The sequence below is a fragment of the Marmota marmota genome, unplaced genomic scaffold, assembly GCF_001458135.2.
Source record: "Marmota marmota marmota unplaced genomic scaffold, marMar, whole genome shotgun sequence".
NCBI classification, from domain to species: Eukaryota; Metazoa; Chordata; class Mammalia; order Rodentia; family Sciuridae; genus Marmota; species Marmota marmota.
In genome coordinates, this window is record NW_026000001.1 from 6,421,219 (window position 1) to 6,447,927 (window position 26,709).

The 26,709-nt window shown below is 45.7% G+C and overlaps 1 protein-coding gene across 7 annotated transcripts in view; it reads right to left on the reverse strand.

The window, feature by feature from the left end:
* Positions 1-26,620, reverse strand: part of Ap2a2 (adaptor related protein complex 2 subunit alpha 2) — a 70,977-nt gene extending 44,357 nt beyond the window's left edge. For 5 of the 7 annotated variants that reach the window (XM_048807895.1, XM_048807894.1, XM_048807892.1 and 2 more), the window contains exons 1-2: positions 26,372-26,620; positions 653-721 (exon numbers count right to left, since the gene is read on the reverse strand). In XM_048807895.1, coding sequence (XP_048663852.1) covers positions 653-721; positions 26,372-26,438 — 136 coding nt within the window. In that variant the 5' untranslated portion in view covers positions 26,439-26,620. The remainder of the gene's footprint in view (positions 1-652; positions 722-26,371) is intronic. The other 2 variants (XM_015503347.2, XM_048807893.1) reach the window with 2 other exon arrangements.
* Between the last annotated feature and the right edge of the window lie 89 nt (positions 26,621-26,709).

Consider the following 26,709-nt stretch of genomic DNA (forward strand, 5'->3'; position numbering starts at 1 on the left):
GCAAACGCCCTATGGACTGAAAGCCAAATTTATGCTGTGCAATTCTCAGGCACTAGACGCCTGGCTGACAGGTAGCCACCTGAGAGGGTTGGCGCCACCCTGCCGGCACCAAGATGCAGCAGGAACACTTCAACTCAGGATGTGCCAAGCATCCCTTTCATCTCCACACACAGAGCCCTCGACTCAGGGCACAGCTGACACGGCCCAGCACGGTGCAAGCAACACACATGGGATTCTAGGTCAGTGTCATTCCAAGGAGAGAAAAGACCCGCACCAGGAAGGCCCAGGCCACCGAACGATTCGACACATGCTGTTCCCACTAGAAAGTGGACACACTTGACCTCACAGCATTGTCTTCTTCTGGCTGACTGCAACAGTCACTGTACTGACCCAGAATCAACGTTGGCTTAGAGTGGGAAATAAAAGACATTAAAAGATTGAGTTCGATTGGGCGTCATGGCACGTGTCTGTAACCTATGCTACTCAGGAGGCTGAGGCAGGAGGAGAAATTTAAAAAAAAAAAAAAAAAGGAGTTCAGTAATTAAAGCACCCTTGATTCAATCCTCAATGTTTGGAAAAAAAAAAAAAGATTAGGTCCTTACTATGTAAACGTCTACAAGGGAGTATGTCCTGGAAAAGGTTCAACACTTACCTTTAAATTTTGATCTAATATTTGCCAGCTCCTTGTTTATCCTCTTTATTTCTGCTTCTTTACTTTTGCCTATAAAAAAGAACACAAAGGCATCCTTTAACTGACTTCTAAGAAACAGCATTCCGTGTAAGAACCTCACTGAGAATCAAAGGCACTGGGGCTGCCAGCAGGAACGGGCCCTGGAGCTGCCAGAAGCCAGGAAGATATCACGGGAAGAAGCTGGCTGCCTCCCACCGCAGGCCAGCGGCAGAGCCCTGGCCCCCACTCCCTGGCAGGGCCAGCCAGGGCCAGCCAGGGCCAGGCAGGGGCAGGGGCAGCAGGACCAAAGCTCATTGGCTGCGGGGAAGCAGGGCCTCACCGGATGGGCAGCACAGCAGTGTTTTCATCCTGTGTTGTGTCCAGTTACAGGATTGAAGGCACTCGGAACAACCGCTGAACATTTCCCACAATCAGTTCAGTTTCTGATTTTTTTGGTACTAGAGAATGACCCTAGGGGTGCTCTACAACTGAGCTACATCTCCAGCCTTTTTTATTTTGAGACAGGGTCTCGCTAAGTTGCCCAGGCTGGTCTCAAATTTGGGATCCCCCTGCTTCAGCCTCCCAGTGATTGGGATTACAGGCATGCATCACTGCACCCAGCCACATTTAGTTATTTATCAGCTAATTAACAGTTCACTCCTGAAACTGATTTCTACAGACAGAAGTTACAAAGGTATAGTTTAACTACCATAGGTTTCCAATTGTCCAACTTAGGAATGAAACTCATCAAAAAACAAAACCTGATAAGTCCACTTTCATAATATCCAATGGAATTCAGGAGCTGCCCATCATACAAAAGAGGCAGGAACAGTAACCATGGGACAAGTAAGCTTTTGCTACATGCTACATCAGCTGCTAAAGTGGCCATCCTTCCACACACATCCATGTGCAGGGCTGTGCAGCACAGAAAGACAGCACCACCTGTTGTCCCTGTTTGTGTGTGTTTGTTAGCTTAGGAAGCAGGCTCTCACTAAGTTGCCCAGACTGGCCTTGAACTTGTGATCTTTCTGCCTCAGCCTCCAAAGTTGCTGGAATTGTAAGTGTGGCAACTACACCTAACTGTCATTTAACTCTAACTCTCTGGACTGAGGTGAACACGGAGGCCCAGACCATGCAGCTGAATCTACAGGGGCCACACACCTTACCATACTGGACAAACAAGCTTTTATGTAAAAACAAGTCTATTTAACTATAAATCGCCCTCAGAAAGCATCAGTGAAGCAAGATACAGTGGCCCACACCTGTAATTCCAGCAACTCAGGAGACTGAGACAGGAGGATTGCAAGTTCAAGGGCAGCCTCAGCAATTTAGGTGAGGTCCTAAGCAACTTGGTGAGACCCTGTCTCAAAAAATAAAAAGGGATGGGGATGTAGCTCAGTGGTGTGACAAACAGAAAGCATGGTGGTTCATTTTCAAAATCTAGTATTCAGCCTTAACTGGATTCAACTGTATGTAGAGCTTCCCTTTTGTCCACCCTAATTCTAAAATTAGCCAATCACATAGATTATAACTCCAAGTTCCTCTAATCAGAGTGAGGGCAGCTCTGCATTGAGTTAGACACATAAAGGCAGACTGCCTGCCCAGGCACACTTGCTAGCCAGGTTCAGTAGCAACCCTGCTGCCAGAAGTAAATGTTTGCCTTGCCGAACCACTTTTGAGCATGTGTTTGATTTCTTGAAGTATCTCAGTATTTCTAACAGTGGTTAAGTGCCCCTGAGTTCAATTCCTAGTATCAAAAAAAAAAAAAAGTAGCACTCCTGGAGCCAATCCTACACGAGCAAGCTCTCCAGGTGCACAAGGAGTCAAACAGGGAGCAGGTTCCGGTGCAGCTAGGCAGAGGACACCCCTGGATGGGCCCTAAGTCTCAGGGCAGGAGCTTGTGTGTCTCAGCTGAGCAGCTGAAGGCTCCACCAGGACACCGAGCAGCCAACATAGTGGTAGCACCAGTGCTGGGTGAGCTGCCTGACATGGCAGACTAAGGGCAAATTACTTTTCTGACATTTTTTCTTAAAGCCCTACCTTTGCTAATGTAGAAAATATTTTTTGGATCTGGCTGAAGGAGCCATGAAAGCTTCTGCCACACACCCAGAGACCACAGGCAACTGCACACAGCATGGACTGAGCATGCTCCAAGTGCCACATGGGAGCCTCATGTGTCTTGGGTATACGTCTGTGTGTGCCTGCATATTGTACACACACACACCTATGTTAATCTATCTCCAAAAGGGACCTGCTCTGCTTTCTGCCATGGATGGCACTATCCGCTACCTATGCTCCAGGAAGACTTGCCACCCAGAACCAGAGCTCTGATCTGAAGTAGACAGTACGAACAAGAGAGCTATGGCAGAGGAAACGACAGGGAGCTGAGACAGCTTTCAGAGGGAAGCTACAGACTTAGCCAAGATAGATGAATCACACAAAAAAACTAAAAGATACAAGAGACACAGAAATAAAGCTGTGCTCTGTCAAGGAACATAAACAAAGGCAAAACACTATAGTACAGTCAGTTCACAATACATGCACACACACGCATATGGACATGTGCATACACACAGACACACATACACTCCTGCACGTATATACATACTCATGCAGACGTGCAAACATGCACATGTGCACAGACGTACACCTACACACGCAGATCCATGCACACATGCACATATGCATAAAGACACATGCACACACATACAGACACATGTGCATATACATGCACAGGCACAAATGCACACACACGTGCAAACACACGTGCAAACACACACAATACACATGTACACACATATGCAGACACATGTGTGTGCACGTACAACAAATGTGTGCACATGCACACACACCTACTTCCCCGAGAGAAGCAGTTCGGTGACAACAGAGGGCGTTTAGTGATTCCCAGCTTGGACTCCAAGAGCAGCTTCTGAGGACTCTGTGACCTCTCTGAGCCACAGTTCCCCCACCAGGAAACTACCAAAAGCCATAAGACCTCTTGTCTGAGCAAGAGATGGAAGAAAAGAAGAGGCTATATGCCAGGTCTGAGCCAGGAGCACTCCTGCAGATGCAGATGTCCCACAGAGGGTTGGGAGCAATATGAGGATGGCAGCTGGAGTGACCCTAGGCCTCCACAGAGCAGAGACCACAGGACTGGTGTCTACCCTGAGCTGGACAGGAACAAATCTAGGGAAAGCAGTGGTGCAGCAAACACAGGCTGACAGGGACAGAGACCCCAAAAGCAGCCAACAAAAAGACAGCAGAGAGGAAGCTCTGGGGTAGACAAGCCGCTCAGTACCATGCCCCTCTGGCAATTCAGGAAAGATAATTTCACATACAAACAAGCAATCATAGGGGCTGGGGTGTGGCTCGGTGTAGAGCACCTGTTGATAGACCCAGCGTGATTCCCTATTAAAATTGGGAGCCATCTCACCACAAAGCTATGAAAAGCTAATTTCAGCTTTACTATAAATTACTGCAAATTATGAACTTGCTTGGAATTCCTGCCTGTGCCTTGAATTCACCCATGCCTGGCTCTCTCTGACCAGATAGCAGCCCTCTCTGAAACTTTAGTGACACCTCATAAATCTTGGCCTTCCCTGACCAGATAACAACCCTCTGAAGCTCTAATGACCTTCATAAATTCTGATGTTCGGGGCCAGCAAAAATGTAAACCAGCCTTTGTGTTATGCTCGTCAGAGTTTTGTTATCTGTAACACCCCCCTCCCCGTGTGTAACTTTCTGGGTTATAAAGCTGGGCTGCAAGAAAGCTGCAGTGCTGTCTTGTTCCCGCGGTATTTGTTGGGAGAGGCAGCCGAGCTGGTTGAAATAATAAGCTTGCTTTAATTTGATTTTAATTGGAGTCAGTGGTCGTTTCTTGCGTCCTGGTCTAACATTTTGGAGTTCCCCGGCGAGATGACCCTGCCCGACCAGACCACAAGACCAGACTGCTAGAAATTCTAAAGCCGGCCTTCGCTCCAGGGCTCCGGGCTGGAGAGCCACTCTAGGGGTTGCGCACCTTGAGACATTCCAAGGCCTTGGAGTGAGCCTCGATCCCAGGAGTACTGCAGTGAACTGCTGCCCTAAAACAATTAGCAAACATCTGGTGGAGGAGGCCTCCATAGGTAAGTGGCACCTTTATAACATCTGGTATTTGGTTAAGGGAGATCTCTTCTGAAGACAGAGAGGTGGCCTGGCGAGGCTCACATATACTCCTGTCCGGGACAGTAATGAGATATCATTCTGTCCTCTGTTCTGTTCTGTAGGGAATTCCTCTGGAAGGGTAGAGAGGGGCTGTGGGCATATACGCCCTCCTACCCCCGGAGCTTTAGCAAGACGTTGCATTGCTCCTCTGTTTTTTCAGTTTTGGCGCCGGGTTTCTGTTTTCTTGTGTTTTGTTCTGTGTTGTATATGTTTTGGGTTTTTTTCCTGCCTTTTGTTGTGTGACTTCTGTGGTAAAAACTTAAGGAAACTGGACATGAAAATGGGTAATAAAGCAAGTAAGCCTGACACCCCTTTGAACTGTGTTTTAAGGAACTGCGATAAAACTTTACCCCCCTTTGTTAAGAAGGATGAGAGAAGCCCCTAGCTGGCTCCCTGGAGCACACCCACTGCAGAGGGCAATGCCTGCTGGGGACCTAAGAACTGAATATCTCCCAGATTAACAAATGAACCTCCTTTGAAACCCCTGTCCCTCCAGATGAAGAGAGTCACAACCTTTGGGGCAGAGTCCCTGTGTTTCTCCTTTGTTAGCAAAGCAATAAACCTCCCTTTTTTTTTCTTTTTCTGAAAACCCTGTCCTCATTATTAAATTGGCATCAATTAACTTTGAGGACTGGAACTGAACTTTCAGTTACAAATTTTGATACCCCATGGGGGACTCTAGAGGACCCCCACTCCACTTTCTTGGGGAAGTCTGACACTCCAAACAACTGCATGTGGAGAATGTAAGATAAACTTTTTGAGAAATTAACTGAAATGTTAGGAGATGGAGCAAGCCTGGGGTGGAACCAAACCAGAGGAGCTAATCCTGTAAGTAAAAGGAGGGACTGAGGGACTCCCAGCAGCTGCCCAAGCCCTTTTGCTTCTGGGAACTCCCGCCTTCCTTCCCTGCACTGTAAGGATTATGCCACCTCTGTCTACTTAAAAAAGAGAAAAAGGAGACACTAAATGCAGTAAAGTCGCCACAGAGACCCTTGATTTTACATTTCTGGTTGCCCCTCTGTGAAAACATCTGGTCCACTCATGGGGACATCTATGGTGCCACTGCTGTAGGAGTCATAATTAAATGGGAGTTAAAAACTTGGGGAGATTTTCCTCTTATCTACTCTGTTTTAAAAGTTCCTGTCTGTCAGTCATAGTCTAGAGCTCCTTTCTGTCTGTCTGTCATTGTATCTTTGTTCTTTTCTGGCCCTTTAAGACATGGGCAATAATGTGTTGATATTATAGATTGTTTCTTAGGAATGATCTTTGCTGAATGTGTGTCTAAAAGATGATGTTTTATTGTAACAATCTGGTATCTGAATGGGTTTTTGAAGCATTGCACAATCTTGCAGTTAAGAGTTGAGTTTAGGTAATTGTTTAGTTTATGATTTCAGATAATTCATGCCACAGAACTTAAATACTTAAGATGGAAAACTAAAGAACTCTACTTCCAAGTTGGCAAGTAACTCCCAATCATTCAGTTTTTTCACCAATTTTTGAATTGGGTAGCCTGGGAAGATGTCACTGTGTGTACCAGTGCATTAATTTGGACAAGGATAGTAAATCATAATATGATATCTGCTCCCCTCAGTGTGTAGGGCTTGGGAAAGAATAGTGTTGGATTGGGAGTTGGTCTGGATTATTAAAATGACGTTGAATAGCAACAGTCTTGGAAATTTTTAAAGATTAATTTTGGATATAGATGGTGGTGTGTGGTTCTCTTTTAGAACTTAATACTACTATAAGAACTTCAGAGCAAAGGAAGTGGCTTAATGATCCTGAAGAAATTTCTTCTGATAGTAGCTTTTATATCGTCAATAAGATCCTATTTTCAGTTTTGTGTAAACAAGTTTTTCTAGTGTAGAAAAATTTTTCCTTTGACAAAACATGATGTGAAGGTATAAAATTTTGTAAATTGTATCATAATTTAAAAACTTGTATCCTAAATTAAACTTGTATCATAATTTTCAACATCCAAACCTGAAAATCATGAGGTTTCTATTCAGAATAGCAGTTTTCCCTGCTCCTTCCCGACCTCAGCAAATGAAAGAAGCCTGCAAGCTCAGCAGGAGACTGATCTGAGGCCTAAGGGAATGAATGAATGAATGAATGAATGAATGAATGAATGAATGAATAAATTGTATGGTATTTACTAATTACTGGCACGTCATTTTCTAGAACTCCTGCTTTTTCTTAGATTTTGTTATTTTTGGCGGCTCATGATTTTGATCCTATAGACCTAGGTTAATGTTTTTCTGATCAGTTTTATTTTTTATCAACTGTGGAGTTTTTAAACATTGCAATGGCGATTTCACCTGCGAAAGCCACAATGCCTTTACTATTGTGTTATGTGTGCACACTTGTGTTATGTGTTGTATGTCTATATGTATGTATGTCCGTATATCATATATATGATATACAAATTAACAGATATAAGAAGCGCTCATAAAAATTTTTTAAAAATGGATCCAAAGATCTTTAATTCATGTGATTTATTTATTTTTTTTTTAATATTTATTTTTTAGTTTTCGGCGGACACAACATCTTTGTTTGTATGTGGTGCTGAGGATCGAACCCGGGCCGCACGCATGCCAGGCGAGCGCGCTACCGCTTGAGCCACATCCCCAGCCCCTAATTCATGTGATTTAAATGGTTCAATTTAAATTGGGTAAACAGATAAAAATAAATGTCTTTAAATTTAAGCTTATAAGTTTTTCTAGGTATTCAAAAAAAACTAATAAAATATTAATGTCTATAAAACATCTAATATGCCTTGGTTCTAGGACTTTCCTTCAACAAGGAAAAAAAATTGTTAACACTGTTCAATATACTTGTCTAATATTTTGATAAAATAAGTAAAGTAAATTTGATATGGGATTACTCATTCATGAGTACTTTTGTTAGATATCTGATTGATTTACAATCAGTCATGTGCTAAAAAGACGAAGATTTCTTAAAACATAAGTTTACCCATAACATTGTGTTTATTAAGTTTTATTTCTTTTTTTCTAGAGCAAGTAACCATAAAAATTAAACAACTGGTTAAATAAGAACTGTTATTTTAGAGCATTGTACTGTCATTTCTTTAAAAGCTAAGCTTGGTTTATATAAAAACATCAATGTAATTGTGATGCTATTGATGTGCTCATATCTTCCAGGTATACAAGTCTGTAAGGTAGAAACTTTAAAAGAGCATTATATCAAGCTGGTGTTCTAAAGTTGTATGGTAATTTTAAGCTTAAAAAAAAATATAGTGGGGATTTATTTACCTGTTATCAATAAGATATGTAAATTTTTGTGTTATTTTTTTACATTGGGGAACAATTTAAATATATTTTTAAGTTGATGAGAGCCTAATCTATTGTAAAGCACAAAGTATTTTGCTACCTTCCCACAAAAGGTTAAATACTTTCAGCCTTTCTTTAATTCATGTTTTAAATGTGATATCATATGATGTTAGCTAATATTCATGTGACCTCAAACAATTTATGTAAACTTTGTAAAATGATATTTAAAAGGAAAAGATCAGTTTTAGAACTAGAACACTTAAGATTTATGAAGAGCCCTGCCTTACCTGAGAATAAGCTCTGTGTCCCATCTTACAACATGTGAGAATGACTACGAAAGCAGTAGGCCAGATTTTAGTTCATTTAAAGTTATGTTCAAAAGTTGTTTTTTTCTGTCAAGATTACTAGGATCTCAAACAGGAGATATAATGTATAACTCAGCCAAAATTCACGGTAGCTATTACACGAACTAAATATGTTTTTACTCTTGTTAATTTTATTTTGTAATTTCCTTATAAGTGATCTAAAGATTCCCTGTTAGTGTTTTGTAGAAGTGTTGCTTTAAGAACACAACCTTGGTTAATTTAAGATAATAAGCCATCACCTACAAGACAGATAGGATTATACAGACCCCAATTAATAAAAAAGGTAAATAATTGTAAAGTTATAGACATTAAAGCTCAATACTTTTAATTTAAGGCTGATAAGGTGAATTTGCTAAATGTTTAAGATCAAGACTTAAAGATTAGAGTTACATTAAAAGGGCCAAGAAAACCAATATTTGGTTCTTGCCCTCAGAGTCAGTCTGAATCCAGGGAACAGGAGACTTCTCTAAAGAGCTTTACAACTCTAGGCCACATAACCTCCCGATCAGGGAGATTAATGAGACCACTGGAGAACAGAAAGCCAATCAGTGCATTCGCTATGAAGAGGAGGGTCATCAGAGAAGGGAGACATCCCTGATGCTTCCAAGGGAAGCCACATGGTCAAGCAAGATCTGGACCCATCCTAGCGCAAATGGCACTAGCGGAACTGAGAAGCTGCTCTAAAGCCCCAGGATTCCCATGGAAACTTGGCTGACTGTTAACAATAGATAGAAACAAAAGTCAGTTTGACTGCTTCATCTTAAACACTTAGCAAAGATAGTTAAAACCAAAACACAGCCATTCCTGGGCATTTTTAGTAATAACAATTATTTTTATTATTATTATTATTATTATTATTATTTAAGGTATACACCTTATGTTAGCCCCCCCAAAATGAGAAAGACTGGAGGCTACAAAGAAGGATTCTCAGACAGAAATGCCTGATAACCATAAAAAGAGACTATCAAAAGGAACTGCCAGAGACAGAAGTTTTTAGTTTAAGGCCTACAGATATTCCTAACCTACACAGGTAGGCTTGATGTTTGCTAGTATGATTATCCAGCCCTAAGTAACAGAATTAAAGGTTTCTCTATTAGACACTGAGGTCATACTATTAAAAGGATTTTACAAGATCAGATGACATTAAATTATTAAACTGTATCTTATGGGGAAGAACATCTGTAACACTAAAAGTTAAATGTTGTGTTTATATCCCTGATAACTTTAAAAATGTTTTAAGATTTACGTTTCTATATAAATGCCTTATTATGGAGACAGCTTCTCCTGGTAAATATATATATAAACTCCTCAGCCGTCACACCTCCTGGTGAGAGGACTTCTACTATACAGCGACATGTTCCAGCTGCTGCAACATTTATTCAGTACTCATGGTTTTTGTTTCTCTCATAGAAGCACCCATCCCCAGATGACTTTACAACCTGTTCTTCCCCAAACGGACTTCAAACCAAACTGACTTCTAAAAGGAAACTCATGTCCCTCACGCCATGCCCCCTCACGTCACCCCCTCTCAGCTTAGAAGAAGCCAAAACAAGCGACACCCCTCTTCTTACAACAATGAAGCCAAAAATAAATAGACAGTCAGTATAAATAATTAATTAAGTCAGGTCAAATCAGGGAGACCCGTTTTGGGTGAGTTCAAAAAGGTTGGAGACTGTTACCTGAGGGATTAAAATTCCCTCAGTGCTCTTCCCCTACCCTATCAAAGATTTGAAAGGGATACATAAGAAAAGGGGGGGAATGATAGACCCAGCCTGATTCCCTATTAAAATTGGGTGCCATCTCGCCACAAAGCCATGAAAAGCTAATTTCGGCTTTATTACAAATTACTGCAAATTCTGAACCTGCTTGGAATGCCTGCCCGTGCCTTAAACTCATCCATGCCTGCCTCTCTCTGACCAGATAGCAGCCCTCTCTGAAACTTTAGTGACACCTCATAAATCTTGGCCTTCCCTGGCCAGATAGCAACCCTCTGAAGTTCTAATGACCTTCATAAATTCTGATGTTCAGGGCCAGCAAAAATGTAAACCAGCCTTTGTGTTATGCTCGTCAGAGTTTTGTTATCTGTAGCACCCCCCCACCCCGTGTGTAACTTTCTGGGTTATAAAGCTGGGCTGCAAGAAAGCTGCAGTGCTGTCTTGTTCCCGCAGTTTTTGTTGAGAGAGGCAGCCTGGACGGTCGAAATAATAAGCTTGCTTTAATTTGATTTTATTTGAAGTCAGTGGTCTTTTCTTGCATCCTGGTCTAATACTGTCTGACACATGCAAGGCCCTGGGTTCCCTCTCCAGCACCACAAAAACAAATAAGCAGTAGGAAAGTACCAAGGTCTCATTCCACACAAAGAGGGTTGTACAAAAAGCAAGAACAGCCAGGCGTGGTAGCGTGCACCTATAATCCCAGTCGCTCAGGAGGCTGAAGCAGGAGGATCACAAGTTTAAAGCCAGTCTCGGCAAATTAGCAGGTCCCGGGCCAGGATTGTGGCTCAGTGGTAGAGCACTTGCCTACCATGTGTGAGGCACTGGGTTCAATCCCCAGCCCCACATATAAAACAAATAAAATAAAGCTATTGTGTTCATCTACAACTAAAAAATATACATAAAAATTTTTAATTAGCAAAGACCTAAGTTACTCAGCAAGACCTTGTCTTTAAAAAAAAAAATATACAAAAAGGGCTGGAGATGAGGCTCAGCAGTTAAGCACCCTATGTTCAATCCCTGGTACAAAAAAAAAAAAAAAAAGCAAGAACAAGGACAGAACGGCAACCCTACAGACCATGAAGCTCCCCAGAGAACCCCACAGAACAGGCCAAAATAGGAGCCTCTTCAAAATAAGCCAAAAAGCCTTCAGAAACATTGCTTTATAGACACTTTAAAAGACCCATTAAGGCCGGGCGCAGTGGCACACTCCTGTAGTCCCAACCACTGAGGAGGCTGAGGCAGGAGGATAGTGAGTTCAAAGGCCAGCCTCAGCAGTTTAGCAAGGCCCTAAGCAACTTAGCAAGACCCTGTTTCTAATTAAAAAATAAAAAGGGTTGAGGATGTGGCTCAGGGGCTAAGTGCCCCTGGGTTCAGTATCCAGTACCAAAAACAAAAGGCCCTCAAGAGAAACAGAAGACAAAAAGAGAAAATTTTAAAATCAGAAAGAAGAGGAAAGAGAGGAGACTAAGGGAAAGCAGCAGATGCCAAACAATGCACAGGGACAGCAGGAGTCCCAGGGAGACGGCCACAGCTGGCCATACAGGACACACGGTTTTAAACTGACCACAAGCCTGGGAGCATCAGCTGTGAACACAAGCCAGCACATGTTCTGGTAAAACAACTTAAACAAAATGGGAAAGTCCTTTGGACGGCTGGGGAAGAGCAGAGTGTTCACACAGGAGTGAGCCGCTTCGCGTGGGCACTGCAGTCCTGCCCAGGAGCCTGTCCCTCGGGGGAGGGGGGCATCCACCACTCAACTGTGTCCACGCCTAATGGCCACAGGCTGGTAAATGTACTCTGCTGAGTTCCCAGGACACACAACAGAATTTCACACCAGCATGGGTGTGATACACGTAGAAACTCAAGCAAGACAGTTGTAGAACAAGGACTGTCTTGTTCCACATCTGGGCTTTAGGCAAGAGTACCACAGACACACTCCACAGAGCCCCAAAGAAGCTGCTCCCAAAGTCCTAGCCATGTGAAGAGCCACAGGCAGCCTCAGCATCCAAGTGAGGGTGCAGGGCACCAGAAGTGCTTGGAGGCCAGCAGGAGCAGGCGGGGGCTATACTCAGCACTCAAGGACGCACTCGGAGTGCACACTGGGATGGGCAAGGGGCCACCCCGGTGCTCAAGTGACTGCTTGTGGGAAGAGAGGAGACACGCTGCCCTCAGAGGTCAGGGAGCCCTAGAGGCCTGGACATCCTCACAGTGCTATAAGAAGTGCCCTTCCTGGACCTGTCCACCAGGGGCCAGAAAGAACCATATCCCAGAAGCAATTAACATTGCCAGTGCCCAGACCATGGTCCTAGATTGTTGCTCTTCCTACAAAAAGCCAGGCTTCACAGAGAAGCATCTGACCTCAGGCCAAGGTCTCACTCCTGTTGGCACTCCCCTCTTCCTATGTCTGGGCTCTGCTCCATGGGGGCCTAAAGTCAGACCACCCCAGATGTGGGCCTTATTTTACACTCCCATCCTCAGGCTTAGCAGACACACTGGCCATCCCCTGCCTCCAGCTGGGCCCTCAACCCCTTCCCTACAGAGAGCCCAACTCTTCCAAGCATACCCTTCCACACCCCTCCCCTGGAGCAAGTTCGAAGACATGACCCAGAGTGCCCCCTCAAGCGTCCACAGCCTCTACCTGTATTCCCTTTGTCCCTTCAACTAGCTAGGAGATTCTCTGGTCTCCAACTGGTCAAGTCTCCTGTCTGCAGCCTCCCAACACCAGCAGCCAGCCAACACTGATCAGAGGTTAAGGGTAGGTCTGCAGGTCTGAGAACTCCCAGCTGGAAGGGAAATGGTGAGATGGGCATGCACACACAGTTCCTGGAGGCTGCATACACGGGACACAGTGCCCATGCTCCAAGGCAGGTCCTGAGTCCTGACTCCTGATGCCCCCACTGCCCCCACACTGCAATGTCTTCATCCAGCAGAGCAATTGTCGTGGGCTAAGACTGGAAAGGCCACAGGGGAAGTCCACCAGATCAACTGCTGCTCGGAGATCTGACACGTGTGTCCAGAAAGCATGATATGAGCAAGGACTCCATCCACAGGGACACAGCAGAAATGGCAGAGGATGACATGGAGGTGAGGACACCAAGGCACATGGATAAAATGTGCCAGATGAGACCAGAGCAGGTGGAGAGCACAGCAGGCACCCCAGGAGTGAACCTGAAGTCAGTGCAGGTGACTAGCCATGGTGAAGCATGCAGTGACATCAGCAGCTGGCAATGGGCCACAGGAGCGCCAAAGGAGGGAAGGGTACAGAAAAAAATACCTGGATATGGAAAACTACTTGGATATGGACTGTCCCCAAAGCCCTATGTGCTGAAGGCTCGGTTCTAGCTTGGTTCTATCATCAGGCTGTGAACTGAAAGAACCTTTGAGGTGGGCCTAAAATGAGATCTTTAGGTTGCTAGGGCATGGTCTGCAAGTTGACTGTGGGACCCTGATCTCTTCCTCTTTCTCTTTTTTACTTCCTGCGCCCAGTTGAGCAGTTCTGCTCTGTCACATGTACCCACAGTGATGTGCTACATCACACAGGCCCACAAGCAATAGGACCAACAGACCCTAAGCCAAAACCTCTGAAACTGGGAGCCAAAATAAACCTTTTCTCTTTGTAAACTGATTAGCTAACATTTGTTATAGGAACAGAACCTGGCCTAGCACGACTATGAGCCCACTGATCTCAGAAGCTCAAATCCCAAGCACAAGAAACGTGAAGAAAATTAACAGTGCTTTATAAATCAAAGTGCCTAAAACCAGTAGCAGAATACTAAAAGCAGCCAGGAAGGATGACAACCCCTATATGCGCAAGGAGGATAGCTGCAGCAGCCTCCAGGGCTAATGAGGAAAGCATCTGATGCACCTGGACACAGGGCCCTGCTTACCCCCACCCCACCCCACCCCACCCCGCACCCTGGGTAGCGGCAAGGCGGTCCATGGGCAGTCGCTGTGACAGGACCACTGGCCAGCAACTGATAAAGGACAGAGGTTTATTCAGACCATCCTGGAGGCTAGGAATCCTAAGATCAAGTGATGTTCCACAGAGTCACTGCTACGTCCTCCACTGTGAAAGGCAGGAGCATGGTAATGGCTCAACCACCTCCTAGCCCACCTTGTTTCCCGAAGGTGACTTTAGGAGACACACTAACCCCCATACCCACACTGTCTGCCCGCTTCAACCTTGGCCCCGCTGCTTGGCCTCACAGAAGCCAGGACAATCTTATTACAAGCAAGATGTGCTCACCCTCCAAGGAACACCATGAGCCACACCAGGCCAGCCAGCTGCCCCAGGCCCAGGAAACTGGTGCCCACCTTGTGGCCTCCCTCTGTGAAAGCCACACCCACTGCTCCTGTCCTTACTCCATCCTCTCCATGATAAAGATATGAACAGAGATGGACAGACTCCTGTCTATATATAAGAATTTCAGTTCTAAAAATAAAAGGGTTTTGTGCATTTGATTGACCACCAAATCCCCATGGCCAAAAATAATGCCTGGCACATCCTCAGTAGATATGCTTAACAGATGAATGAATCTTAACAATTTTATGTCAGAAAGTAGAATCTAGAAAGATAAAAAAATTTTGAAATGACTTTAAAATACCTGTCACTCTTGGGAAAAATACCTGTCACTCTTGGGATTGCATCAAAATTATAGGAATACAAGAAAGCAACACGAGGATCTGTTTCTCTGCTTATCAAATAAATCCACAGCAAATGCACATTAAAGAATGCACATCAAGTGGGCATTAGCACTTGAAAGAACCCAGCACCCACAATGGTAATCCACACTCCCGCTCAGGGAGAACCATCTCAGAGATGGAGCCACAGAGACTGAAGGACTTGGCCCTTCACACAGAGCATCCTCCTCCAACACACCCTCAGCTCTAGGGAGAGCTAGATGCTACTCTGCACAAGGATGATTCAAGCTGTACTTAATAAGACAACAAAAGTTTAGAGAATTAACTGAACATAAAATACAAGTAAAAGTAACAATCATGAGGAGTCTACCAGAAAGGATGACTTCCAAACTATTACCTGTAGATGGACACACCCCTTCTAAAATGGCCCCAGGTACAACCAACCAGCTTTTCCAGATCACAGAGATTTTTTAAACTCTTGTTGGCACAATGGGGTTCAAAGTAAGGTTCAGGACTAATGGTGCTGTACATGACCAAAAAAAAAAAGCGTATTCTGTGTGTCGTGCTGGGGTTTGAACCCAGGGCCTTGTGCATGTGAAGCAAGCACTCTACCAACTGAGCTATTTCCCCAGCCCCAGATGCGTATTCTCAATAGCAGTAAATGCACTCCAAAAGTGTTTAGAAGTGCTCATGTGTGTTTTCTACTGGCCATTTAAAAAGACATTCCAGAATGGGGTTGTAGCTCAGTGGTATAGCTCTTGTCTAGTACATGTGAAGCACTGGATTTGATCCTAAGCACCACATAAAAATAAAGAAAGGTTAAAAAAAAAATTTACAATCGTTCTGGTGCTTTTCTTTTGATGCTACTCAAGCTGTAATAGAAACTTGCTATATCAACTACATCAAAAGAAGGAAGCAAAAACCGAGTCCAGAGGCTCCACCCAGAGCTCAGAGTGCTTGACAAACTAAATAACCCAACACACTGTACTCGCCATCCGAAAGGATGTCACAGTAAGAAGGCATGTCACAGTAAGAAGGGAACCCTGATCAAAACCAACCCCAGCACTCCAGTGGCAATCTGACCTCTAAGGGGTGTTTTTGTTGTGGTACTAGGAATGGAACACAGGGTGTTCTACCACTGAGCTGCACCCCCAGGCCTTTTTGTTTTTTGAGACTAATTTGCCTAAACTGGACTCAAACTTGTACTCCTCCTGCCTCCCAAGCCACTGGGATAACAGGCGTGTGCCCCTGCCCCTGGCTGGCCTCTATACTCTTAAGCCATCTTGCAGACAGACAGTAAACCTGGGGTAGATGGGAAGAAAGGTAAATGGGGAGCACTTGAGTACAAGGAAAGGGGTGGGTATGAAACCACTTTAATTCTCACCGGGTTTATACTCCATCAAAAGTGATGTCTCAGGCTGGGGATAGCTCAGTTGGTAGAGTGCTTGCCTCGCATGCACTAGGCCCTGGATTAAATCCCCAGCACCAAAAAAAAAAAAAAAAATGTGAAGTCTCAGCTGAGTCCAGTCACCACACCCTGTCACCCAGGGGACTAGGGATAGGGAGGCAGATACAGGAGAATTACAAGTTCAAGGCTAAACTCAGCTACTAAGTGAAGCCCTAATCAACTTAGCAAGACCCTGTCTCAAAATAAAAAATTTAGGGCTGGGATTGTGGCTCAGCGGTAGAGCACTCACCTAGCACAGGCGGGACCTGGGTTCGATCTTCAGCACCACATAAAAATAAAGGCATTGTGTTGTGCCTGTCTATACCTAAAAGATAAATATTTTTTTAAAAAAATAAAAAGCTGGGGGTGCAGGGCTGGGGATGTGGCTCAAGCAGTAGGGCGCTCACCTGGCATGCCCGGGGCGCTGGGTTCGATTCTGAGCACCACATAAAAATAAAAAAATAAAGATATTGTGTCCACCGAAAACTAAAAAAATAAATAAATATTAAAAAGTTTTCTCTCTCTCTCTCTCTCTCTCTCTCTGTCTTAAAAAAAAAAAAAAAAAAAAAATGTGACTTTAATGTATACACAATAACAAAAGTAGCTGATCTTTTTAGTAATCTGTACTTTGAAGATATTTTTGTTTGGTAGGTATGAAATCACATACTTCAGATGTCTTCTCCAATTCTGTATTCATTCACAGATTTGCATATCCATACATATTTGTATATTCCTAAAATTTCCACATATCTGAAGTTTGGGGTCACCTGAACANCCCCTGAGCTCAATTCTCCAGTATCAAAAAAAAAAAAAAAAAAAAAAAGAGCAGCTCAGTGGTAGAATACCCCATGTTCCATTCCCCAGTACAAAAAAAAAAAGCAAAGGCTTCAGGCATCCACAGGGCTGCAGCCGCCACTCACAATCACAAGAGTCAGAAGGAAAGCAATACAACCAGAATCTGACCCCAGCCCAAACCATGGTCAGTCACACATCCTGCAGAAAGACTGCTAGGAGAGCTGCCTGGCCCGCGGAAGGACAGCCCACATCTGCGCACAGGGCAGCTGTGGGCACAACAATGCCACTCTAAAAATCCTGCAGCACCGACCACCACCAGCAGAACCTGCACCCTGTGCTCCTCCCAGTGGTCAACCCACAGAAGTCTTTCAGACCCTGCTTCCCTGCTCAGTGGTTTTGGCCTGGTCTCACTCCTCTCTTCCACCATGCTGAAGCGAAAAGCCTAAGGATTGGCAGGAAGTGATGTTAGAGAAACAGCAGGAGCAGGGCAGGGTAGGACAACCTGTCATCCTAGCAGCTCAGGAGGCCATGCAGGAGGATGGCAAGTTCAAAGCCAGCCTCAATAACTTAGCAAGACCTTGTCTCAAAATAAAAAATAAAAAGGGCTGAGGGTATAGGTTAGAAGTAGAGCAGCTCAGGTTCGCTCCCCGGTGCTGCAGATGTGCATGCCTGTAATTCTAAGCCACTGTGGTCTCACTGACCCTCTCTTCTTGGACTTCCCACTCTAGTCTCAGGGCACCACTTCACAGCAGGGCAGTGGCCTGGTCCATGTTCTGTACTCTAGGCATCTGGGCCAATCCTTTCTACCATCTCCAGCACAGAGCTACCTTATCACAGTATTAGCTCCAGCTTGACTGGGGGGGGACACACCCACTCAAGCCCACTACACTAATATTTTCTCAGCACACTATACATCCAGCACTGCTTGTCAGGGTACTTCAGCCTTCCCACATGGTCAGGGAAGCTGAGAAGATTAGTGCTCCCAGGACCAGTGAAGGGCTTTACAACCTAAAGCTGAGGCTTCATAAGGCCTAGCAAAAACATGCATTTGTTTTTTGGGTGTCATTCAATTGGAGGTTAGATGCTTTACTTTTTTTTCCCCACAGACCTTTATTTTATTTATTTACTTTTATGTGATGCTGAGGATGGAACCCAGCACCTCACACATACCAGGCAAGTGCGCTATACCACTGAACCACAACCGCAGCCCATTTAATCTATTTCTTCACTGGAAAAAAGTCATTGAACTTACTCCACACATCACCAGAAGCCAACAGAAGCCATCCAACTTGGTAGCTCCCAACACGCAGCTTCCACACCAAACCCTGATGTAGCTCACCTCAGGCCAGGCTCGGGACTGACCTTAGGGGGCAATCTCATTTGTTCTACATTCTTTTGTCATGCTGGGAGTAGGGGCTTTAACAGAAGACTGCTTGCTCAACAAGGCCACATACAAACAGGAAGTCTTCCAAGTTCAACTTGGAATTAGTCTTTTGTGGATGCGCAAGCATCCTGCATGCCTCTATTATTTCCTTCTGCCTTCCCTTAGGACGACCCTACCTCCCAAGCAAAGGCCCACCTGTCCATCCTATGTCCTCTGACTCCCTGGGCAGGCAGTCCTGAACACAGGAGGTGCTCAAGCATCAGTGATGCCAGGAACCCAGCTTCAGGCTGGGCTGAGAGCTCCCAGGGCAGCCAGCTGCCTCCACCTCAGCACGCTGCCGGCACTTCAGAGTGGGACCAGCTCAACCCTCCCTAATCTACATCAAGAGGTCAAACTGGTTCCAGACTCCAGAGAAAACCAGCACACCCCACGTGTCCTCACACCTGCCTGCTGCAAAACTAGGGCAGTATTCTGAAAGGAGAACCTCCAGGCTCCTAAGCACCCACACAGCTGGGGCCCCCATCTAGCCTGCCTACTGCACGGACAGGACCATTTTCCCCCCTTTGGTGGGGGTGCTTAGGGTCTCACTAAATTGCTGACATGGACCTTAAACTTTCAATCCTCCTGACTCAGTCTCCCAAGTCACTAGGATTACAAGTGTACACTATTGCACCTGGCTCTGGATACAGCATTTTTGACTAACCCATTTACTACAGACTTACAAAATGACTTGGTAGCTGGGTATGGTGGCACATGCCTATAATCCCATGGACTTGGGAGTCTGGGGCAGGAGGATTACAGGTTCAAAGCCACCCTCGGCAACTTAGTGAGACCCTGTCTCAAAATAAAAAATAAAAAGAGAGGGCTGGGATTGTGGTTCAGCGGTAGAGCGCTTGCCTCCCATGTGCGAGAATAAGTGAAATAAAGGTGTTGTGTCCAACTAAAAAATAAATGAATAAAATATTAGAAAAATTAAAAGGGCTGGGATGTGGCTCAGTGGTTAAGCACCCCTGGGTTCAATCCCTGGTATCAAAAAAAGGCTTGATTTTTTTTGAAACTTATAAAATCTGAAAATTGAGCTCAGGGAGGATGGCCCAAAGCTCAAGAACCTACAGAACAGGTGAGGGTCAGAGGGACTCACCCCCCGCCATGCAGGAGCTCACACCATGTATTCTAACCATATTCACATCACTGAAAAATCTCCCCAAAATGTCATTTGCTACACTAGACTCTAATCTTCCCCTCTGGACTGACTCATCTAATTTTTTTAAGAGCCAAGGAAATGCCATTTAATCCTACAAAGACAGCCTTTCCAAGAACTCAGACTACAAGACCCTGACAAATACTGTGCCAAAAGCAGCAGAGTAAAAGCCATTCTGAGAGGACAGAGAAATGAAGTCCTGAGTCGGGAACATGCAATCCCTGGGTCAGTAAACCTGTCACAAAAAAAACTGCAGCCCCACCCTGGCAGGCACAGAGCCTGTGGCAGCAGCCACTTCCCCCCTCACCCTTCCTCTCCCTGTGGCACACACTTCCTAGATCAGTTTCTAAGGAATATGAATTATGCAGAAGATGCAAAAAATATATATGCAAGAAGAGAGTTCCTTTAAAATAGTCAGCAGTTCTTAAATGGACAGTCAAGAAAGACAAAATGGCTTGGGTTGTTTTTCTTTGATACTGGACAGTGAACCCAGGGGCACTTAAACACTAAGCCACATTCCTGCCCCCCCCCTTTTTTTTTTCAGTTGTCGATGGGCCTTTATTTTATTTATTTGTTTATAAGTGGTACAGGGATTCAACCCATGGCCTCATACATGCCAGACAAGCGCTCTACTGATGAGCCATAACCCCAGCCCATCCCTGGCCCTTCTTATTTTTTTAATTTTTGAGACAGGGTCTTGCTAAATTGCTAAGAGCCTCACTAAGCTGCTGAGGCTGGTTTTGAACTTGCGATCCTCTTGCCTCAGCCTCTCAAGCAACTGTGATTACAGGCATGTGCCAACACGCCCAAACACAAAATAGACATTTAACTTTGAAGGTTCTCTTAATATTTCAACAACAAACTGACAAAGTCTCATTCTGTCTTTACCACTATGCATGAAAATCAAGTGCCAACTTCACATGTAAGTTTTACACCAAAGTTTAAACAGAATTTGAACTTCTATGTTTCTTTTCTCCACGCCCAACTTATAACTAATAACAACTGGGATTTTATAAACAAAGATTTTTTTTTAATTTTAGTTGTGCTAAAGTGCACTTCAAAGGGATGTGTGATTTCAAAAGCTAGAAAGACAATGCAGCACAAACAGTAGGGCACTGGCAGTCACCCTATTTGGGGATTCTACACCCTCAGCACAGCTCAGCCCTTTCTCAGGGACAAGGGAAACTGCTCCCCCAACCTGTTCCACCTCTCCTCCTGTCTCCTGCACTCCAGTGCCTGGAGGGCTAGGCAAAATGCCCCCAAAAACAATGGAAGCAGCTCCATTCATCCCCAGAGTCCCAGCCCCACAAACACAGGAATAAGTAGCCATGTTTGCCACTTCCTGCCTGGGACATGCCTGGTGCACAACGGACCTATTTGCTCCCCTGCAGTCAGCTCTCAGAGCTTGGCATACTCAGTGGTGTTACATGTGGATGCTCCCACATCACCGTAAGATTAAGACACTGGGGGCTGGAGTTGTGGCTCAGTGATAGTGCTCACCTAGCACACGTGACACACTGGGTTCAATCCTCAGCACCACATAAAAATAAATTAAAGAGCTGGGGCGACATGGTGCATGCCTGTAATCCCAGCAGCTTGGGAGGCTGAGACAGGAGAATCATGAGTTCAGAGCCAGCCTCAGCAACTGCAAGGCACTACGCAACTCAATGAGACCCTTAGTGCCTGTCTCTAAATAAAAACACGAAATAGGGCTGGGGATGTGGCTCAGTGGTCAAATACCCCTGAGTTCAATCCCCGGTACCAAAAAAAGAATAAAATAAAGATACTGTGTCCACCTAAAACTAAAAAATAAATATTAAAAAAAAAAAAAAGATTAAGACACTGTAGATAGATATGCAGGAAACACAACTCACCTACACCATCACAGCTTAGCCAAGCAGCACACTGTTCACTGTGCTGTCCCAGCCATTTGCCCAGGTGACCTCAGGGGTGCAGACTGCTCCTCGCTGCCACTGCCCAGCATCATAAGAGAATATGTAACAACATATAGCTAGGCCAGGACAGATAAAAATGCAAAGCAGGAGCCAGGTGTAGTGGCACACACCTGTAATTCTAGCAGCTCAAGAGGCTAAGATAGGGGTTGGGGATATAGCTCAGTTGGTAGAGTGCTTGCCTTGCATGCACAAGGTCCTGGGTTCAATTAACAGCACCACTGGGGATGTGGCTCAAGCAGTAGCACGCAGCCCAGGTTCGATCCTCAGCACCACATACAAACAAAGATGTTGTGTCCGCCAAAAACTAAAAAATTAATAAATAAATATTAAAAAATTCTCTCTCTCTTAAAAAAAAAAAAAGAGGCTGAGACAATAGGATAGTGAATTCAAAATCGACCTCAGCAACTTAGCAAGACCCTGTCTCTAAATAAATAAATAAATAAATAAATAAATAGGGCTGGGGATGTGGCTCAAGCGGTAGCACGCTCGCCTTGCATGCGTGCGGCCCGGGTTCGATCCTCAGCACCACATACAAAGATGTTGTGTCCGCCGAAAACTAAAAAATAAATATTAAAATTCTCTCTCTCTCTCTCTCTCTTAAAATAAATAGATAAATAAATAAGCAAACCCTAGGGATATGGTTCAGTAGTTGAGCACCCTGGGTTCAAACCCTGGTACCCCCCACCAAAAAAAAAAAAAAAAAACCATAGATTAGGGCTGAGGAGGTAGCTCAGTGTTTAGCGCTTGCCTAGCATGTGGGAGGCCCTGGGTTCCATTCCTGGAGATGCCCCCCCCCCCAAAAAAAAAACTGATATATGTTATATATGACTCTCCTTCACAGATACTATTTGTGTAAAAGCAAACAAAAGTTCCAGAACAACTGAATAGTGAGTAATGGCTATTTTCCCAGTGTCAGCAGCTCTTTTGTTCCCTTGGGACCCTTTGCTCAAATAAGTGCCACCAACACAACAGCTTGACTAATCTCAGGAACAGTGCTGATGGGTGTGAAAAAAGCCAGGCAATGTGAAAGGTCCCACACTACAGGACATCCTTGAAACCAGAAAATCAGAGCAAAGCAGATGAGCGACTGCCAGGGCTGGGCAACAGGGCGGCTGTCAGAGCTGCACAGGGTGCTTTGTGATGACGGCATGGTCTGCATCTCCACTCAGGCAGGAGTCCCACAACACTACATATACTAAAACTGCAGACCATACACACACACACACACTCTAGTGCAGCTAAAACTAGCAAGGCCTAAACAGCCCAGTGGTCTACACCATATCAGCTCCCTGTGTTGAAAATGCCATCATTATGCAAGATACGCACATCAGGAAATATGGATGAAGGAAGCCAGAGATCTCCCTGTCTTTCGCTTCAGCTTCCTATTAACCTTAAGTGTTTAAAGTAAGAAAACACTTAACCTTAAGTGTTTCAAAGTGAGAAATTATTTAAGCCAGATGCAGTGGTGCAAACCTATAATCCCAGTGGCTTGGGAGGCTGAGGCAGGAGGATCATGACTTCAAAGCCAGCCTCAGCAAAAGCAAGGTATTAAGCAACTGAGACCCTGTCTCTAAATAAAATAAAAAATAGGGCTGGGATGTGGCATAGTGGTCAGGTGCCCCTGAGTGCAATCCTCAATACCCAAAAAAAAAAAAATACATATATATATATATATATATATATATATATATATAAAATTAAATAAAATAACTAGAACTTTTTAAAATTTTTTTAGTTGTAGATGGACCAGTATCTTTATTTATTTATTTTTTTAATGTGGTGCTGAGGATTGAACCCAGTGCCTCACACATGTGAGGCAAGCGCTCTACCACTGAGCTACAGGCCCAGCCCCAGAACTAGAATTTTCTTAGTAACACAAAGTTTATTAACTCCCATACACTGAACTCACATTAGCAAAGTCCTTAGCCCTGCTTAAAGTAAATCAGGAAGGATCAAGGCAATTTCACAAGACACTAAATTAGTTTGCCACCTGAACCATAAGAGCTACAGGTTTGAATGGCACAATGTGCCAGGGAGCACCTCTTCACATCCTGAAGCATATTCATTGCTGCCTGTGCCAAGAGAAATGGACTACCAACCAGAAGTGCCCACAGATGGAGACAGCTCAGTTTCCACTTGTCCCTTCCACGCTACCCTCAATGCTTAGTACAACCTTCAAGGGGAAAACTTAAGCAAGTTGGTAGAAAAGTAAAGGGAGCTGCCCATTTAGAGTTGAAACAGATTTCAATCACAATTCCACTCAAAACTCATGCCTTGACATCAGTTCAGTCACTGGTGGCTCCCAGCAGAGCACCCTCTTCACAGAGCCTGGGTACTCCTGTCACTCTCTCAACAAACACACAAACCAGAGCCAGGCCAGGAAGAGAAGCAGTGACCGATCTCCCTGCAACACAGGGGTAAAGTTCAGACCGCGCTGGCCCTGCCTGGCTCGAGCTCACTCAGCCCTCTCATTTCTCCTGTATCTGTGAGTCTTTTCTGGCTGGCTCCTGGTCAATGCCTTCACTGGTCACACACCATGTGCCTGACACTGAGAGGCATGGGGTTAGGAGGAATGATGTGGTGAGCAAGACATAGGATCCCCACTCATGGAGCTTACAGTGAAGAGGTACAGAGTCCCAGACAGGACCATTGCTGCCTGTGCCAAGTGAATGGACTACCAATCAGAAGTGCCCACAGATGGAGACAGCTCAGTTTCCACTTGTCCCTTCCACGCTACCCTCAATGCTTAGTACAACCTGGTTCAGCTCCAAAGAAAAGCAATGCCGCAGCAGATGAGAGAGGGACCTGAGAGCCAGGAGGGAAGGTATTTCTGAGGAAGGAGGACCAGGTACCCCTTCTTCCAACGGCTCATCTAGGGGAAGAACTGGCTTGCCCACTGGTCCACATCAGTGGTTCTCAACCAAGGGCCACTCTGCTTGGCAGGGGACATTTTATAACTGTACTACTGAGGCATCTAGTGCTGCTGAACGACCCCCACAACTGAGGAAGGTCAGTCCCAGCTATCAGCTATAACAAGGTGTGGGACGTCTGACCTACAGTCAGTCAATGAGCACTTACTGAATATTCAGTATATGGCACATTTTCTGGTCAAATGCACAGAACATGTGTTTAAAGTGAGACAAGTTGTGTGAAAATGGTTTTCACTCTCAATATCCTTCCCAGTGTAAAAATGGAGGATGACATCATGGCCAACTTAAGGCCACTAAGCCTTCATCCAAGGGGTCCCCTTCACAAGCAAACACACACTTATCTTCACAAAATGCATCATAAGTGCGAAAGCATTGTCTTGGAAATTTCATTTCATGTCAAAAAAAAAAAAAACAACAGGAAAAAGAGAGTGGCCTACCTGTAGAAGCTCTGGCACCTATTATTCTTCAGAGGAAGGAAGGGACCAACATCCTCTACCCCTTCCAGAGAAGCCTGGTACACCCAGACTGGCCTTGAGGCTGTGCTCCAAGGAGGTGAGGTTGACAGGGAAGGATCAGCACATCAGCACATCAGCACTTAGCAGTAGGTAATGTCACAAAATGTCTCAAAATACTCATTAACCTAAGGTAATAAAAATCAAGGAACCACCATGTGTGGTGGCACATGCTTGTAATCCCAACACTGGGGAGGCTGATGCAGGAGGATCCCAAGTTCAAAGCCAGCCTCAGCAACTCAGCCAGGCTCTGAGCAATTTAACAAGTCCCTGTCTCAAAATAAATAAAAAAATGGCTGGGATGTGGCTCAGTGGTTAAGCACTCCTGGGTTCAATCCTTGACCAAAAAAAAAAAAAAAAACCAAGAAGAACCAATTACTTTTTGCTGGATAACAAGAAAAAACGAACAACTGGGGCTGGGTTTGTGGCTCAGCTCAGCGGTAGAGTGATCGCCTAGCATGCGTGAGGCCCTGGGTTCGATCCTCAGCACCACATAAAAATAAATAAATAAAGGTATTGTGTCCAACTACAACGAAAAAATAAATATTAAAAAACAAAAGCGAATAATTGAGCCCACTCTTTAGCAGGCCCTGCCTTCCTGACCCATTTCATTTTGGGTGGCTTTTTTCCACCAGGGACATTTGGAGAGGGCCTGTGCCTGGAGACCATAGAAGCTTAGCTCAGAGCATCCACACCCGGTCGCTGCGGGTCCCCTGGGGGAATGAGTCACTTTAATCGCAGCGGGTGAGATCTCATCAGCAAGCAAAAGGCCGCCAGAACCGGGTCACAGGCCGTCTGCTTGAACGCGCGGTCTCTGGATTCTGTGCCCGGAGCGAAAATCCACGCTACTTTGAAAAAGGCTGGGTTACGCGCTGCATTACTAGAAAGGCCGAGATGACATCATGCTGGGGAGGGGCGTTTTGGCCGGAAGCCCCTCTGCAATACCGCCCACCCCTCAGATCCCGGTCCCGCATCACGGTCCCCACACCGAGCCTCGGTCTGAACCCCCACCTGGCAATCCCCGGCCTCTCAACCCAAGCCTGGCACCTGCACCCTCCCCACCGCCAGGTCCTCAGACCCTCGCCCCAATCGCAACCTCGACCCCGCTCCCGCACCCCGACCAGACAGACCTTCGTCCCACCGCCAGATCTGCACCCGCAGACCCCCTCCCGCACGCCGGCCCGCCGCCGCCTCACACTCGCACCCCGGGCCCCGCCGCCAGGTCTGCCCCCCGGCCCGCGCCCCCCAGGCCCGCCGGACACTCACAGTTGCGGATGTCCGAGATGAAGACCGCCAGGCCCCGCATCCCGTCCCCCTTGGACACGGCCGGCATCTTCGGGCCCCGGCAGCGGCCTGGGCGGCGGGCCCAGGAGGAGCGGGGCGCGCGGACGGGCGGGCGGCAGTCACGTCAAGGCCGCCGAGGGCCGCGGACGCCAAGGAGCGCAGGAGCGCAGGAGCGCGGAGCCGCCTCGCCACAGCCGCCTCGGGGCCCGAGCGCCGCTCTCAGGGCCGCGCACGCGCACGCACGACGCACGCGCCGGCACGCACGCGCGCGGCGACGGACGGCGGCGCCGCTGAGGAGGTGGCGTGCGCGTCTCCGCGAT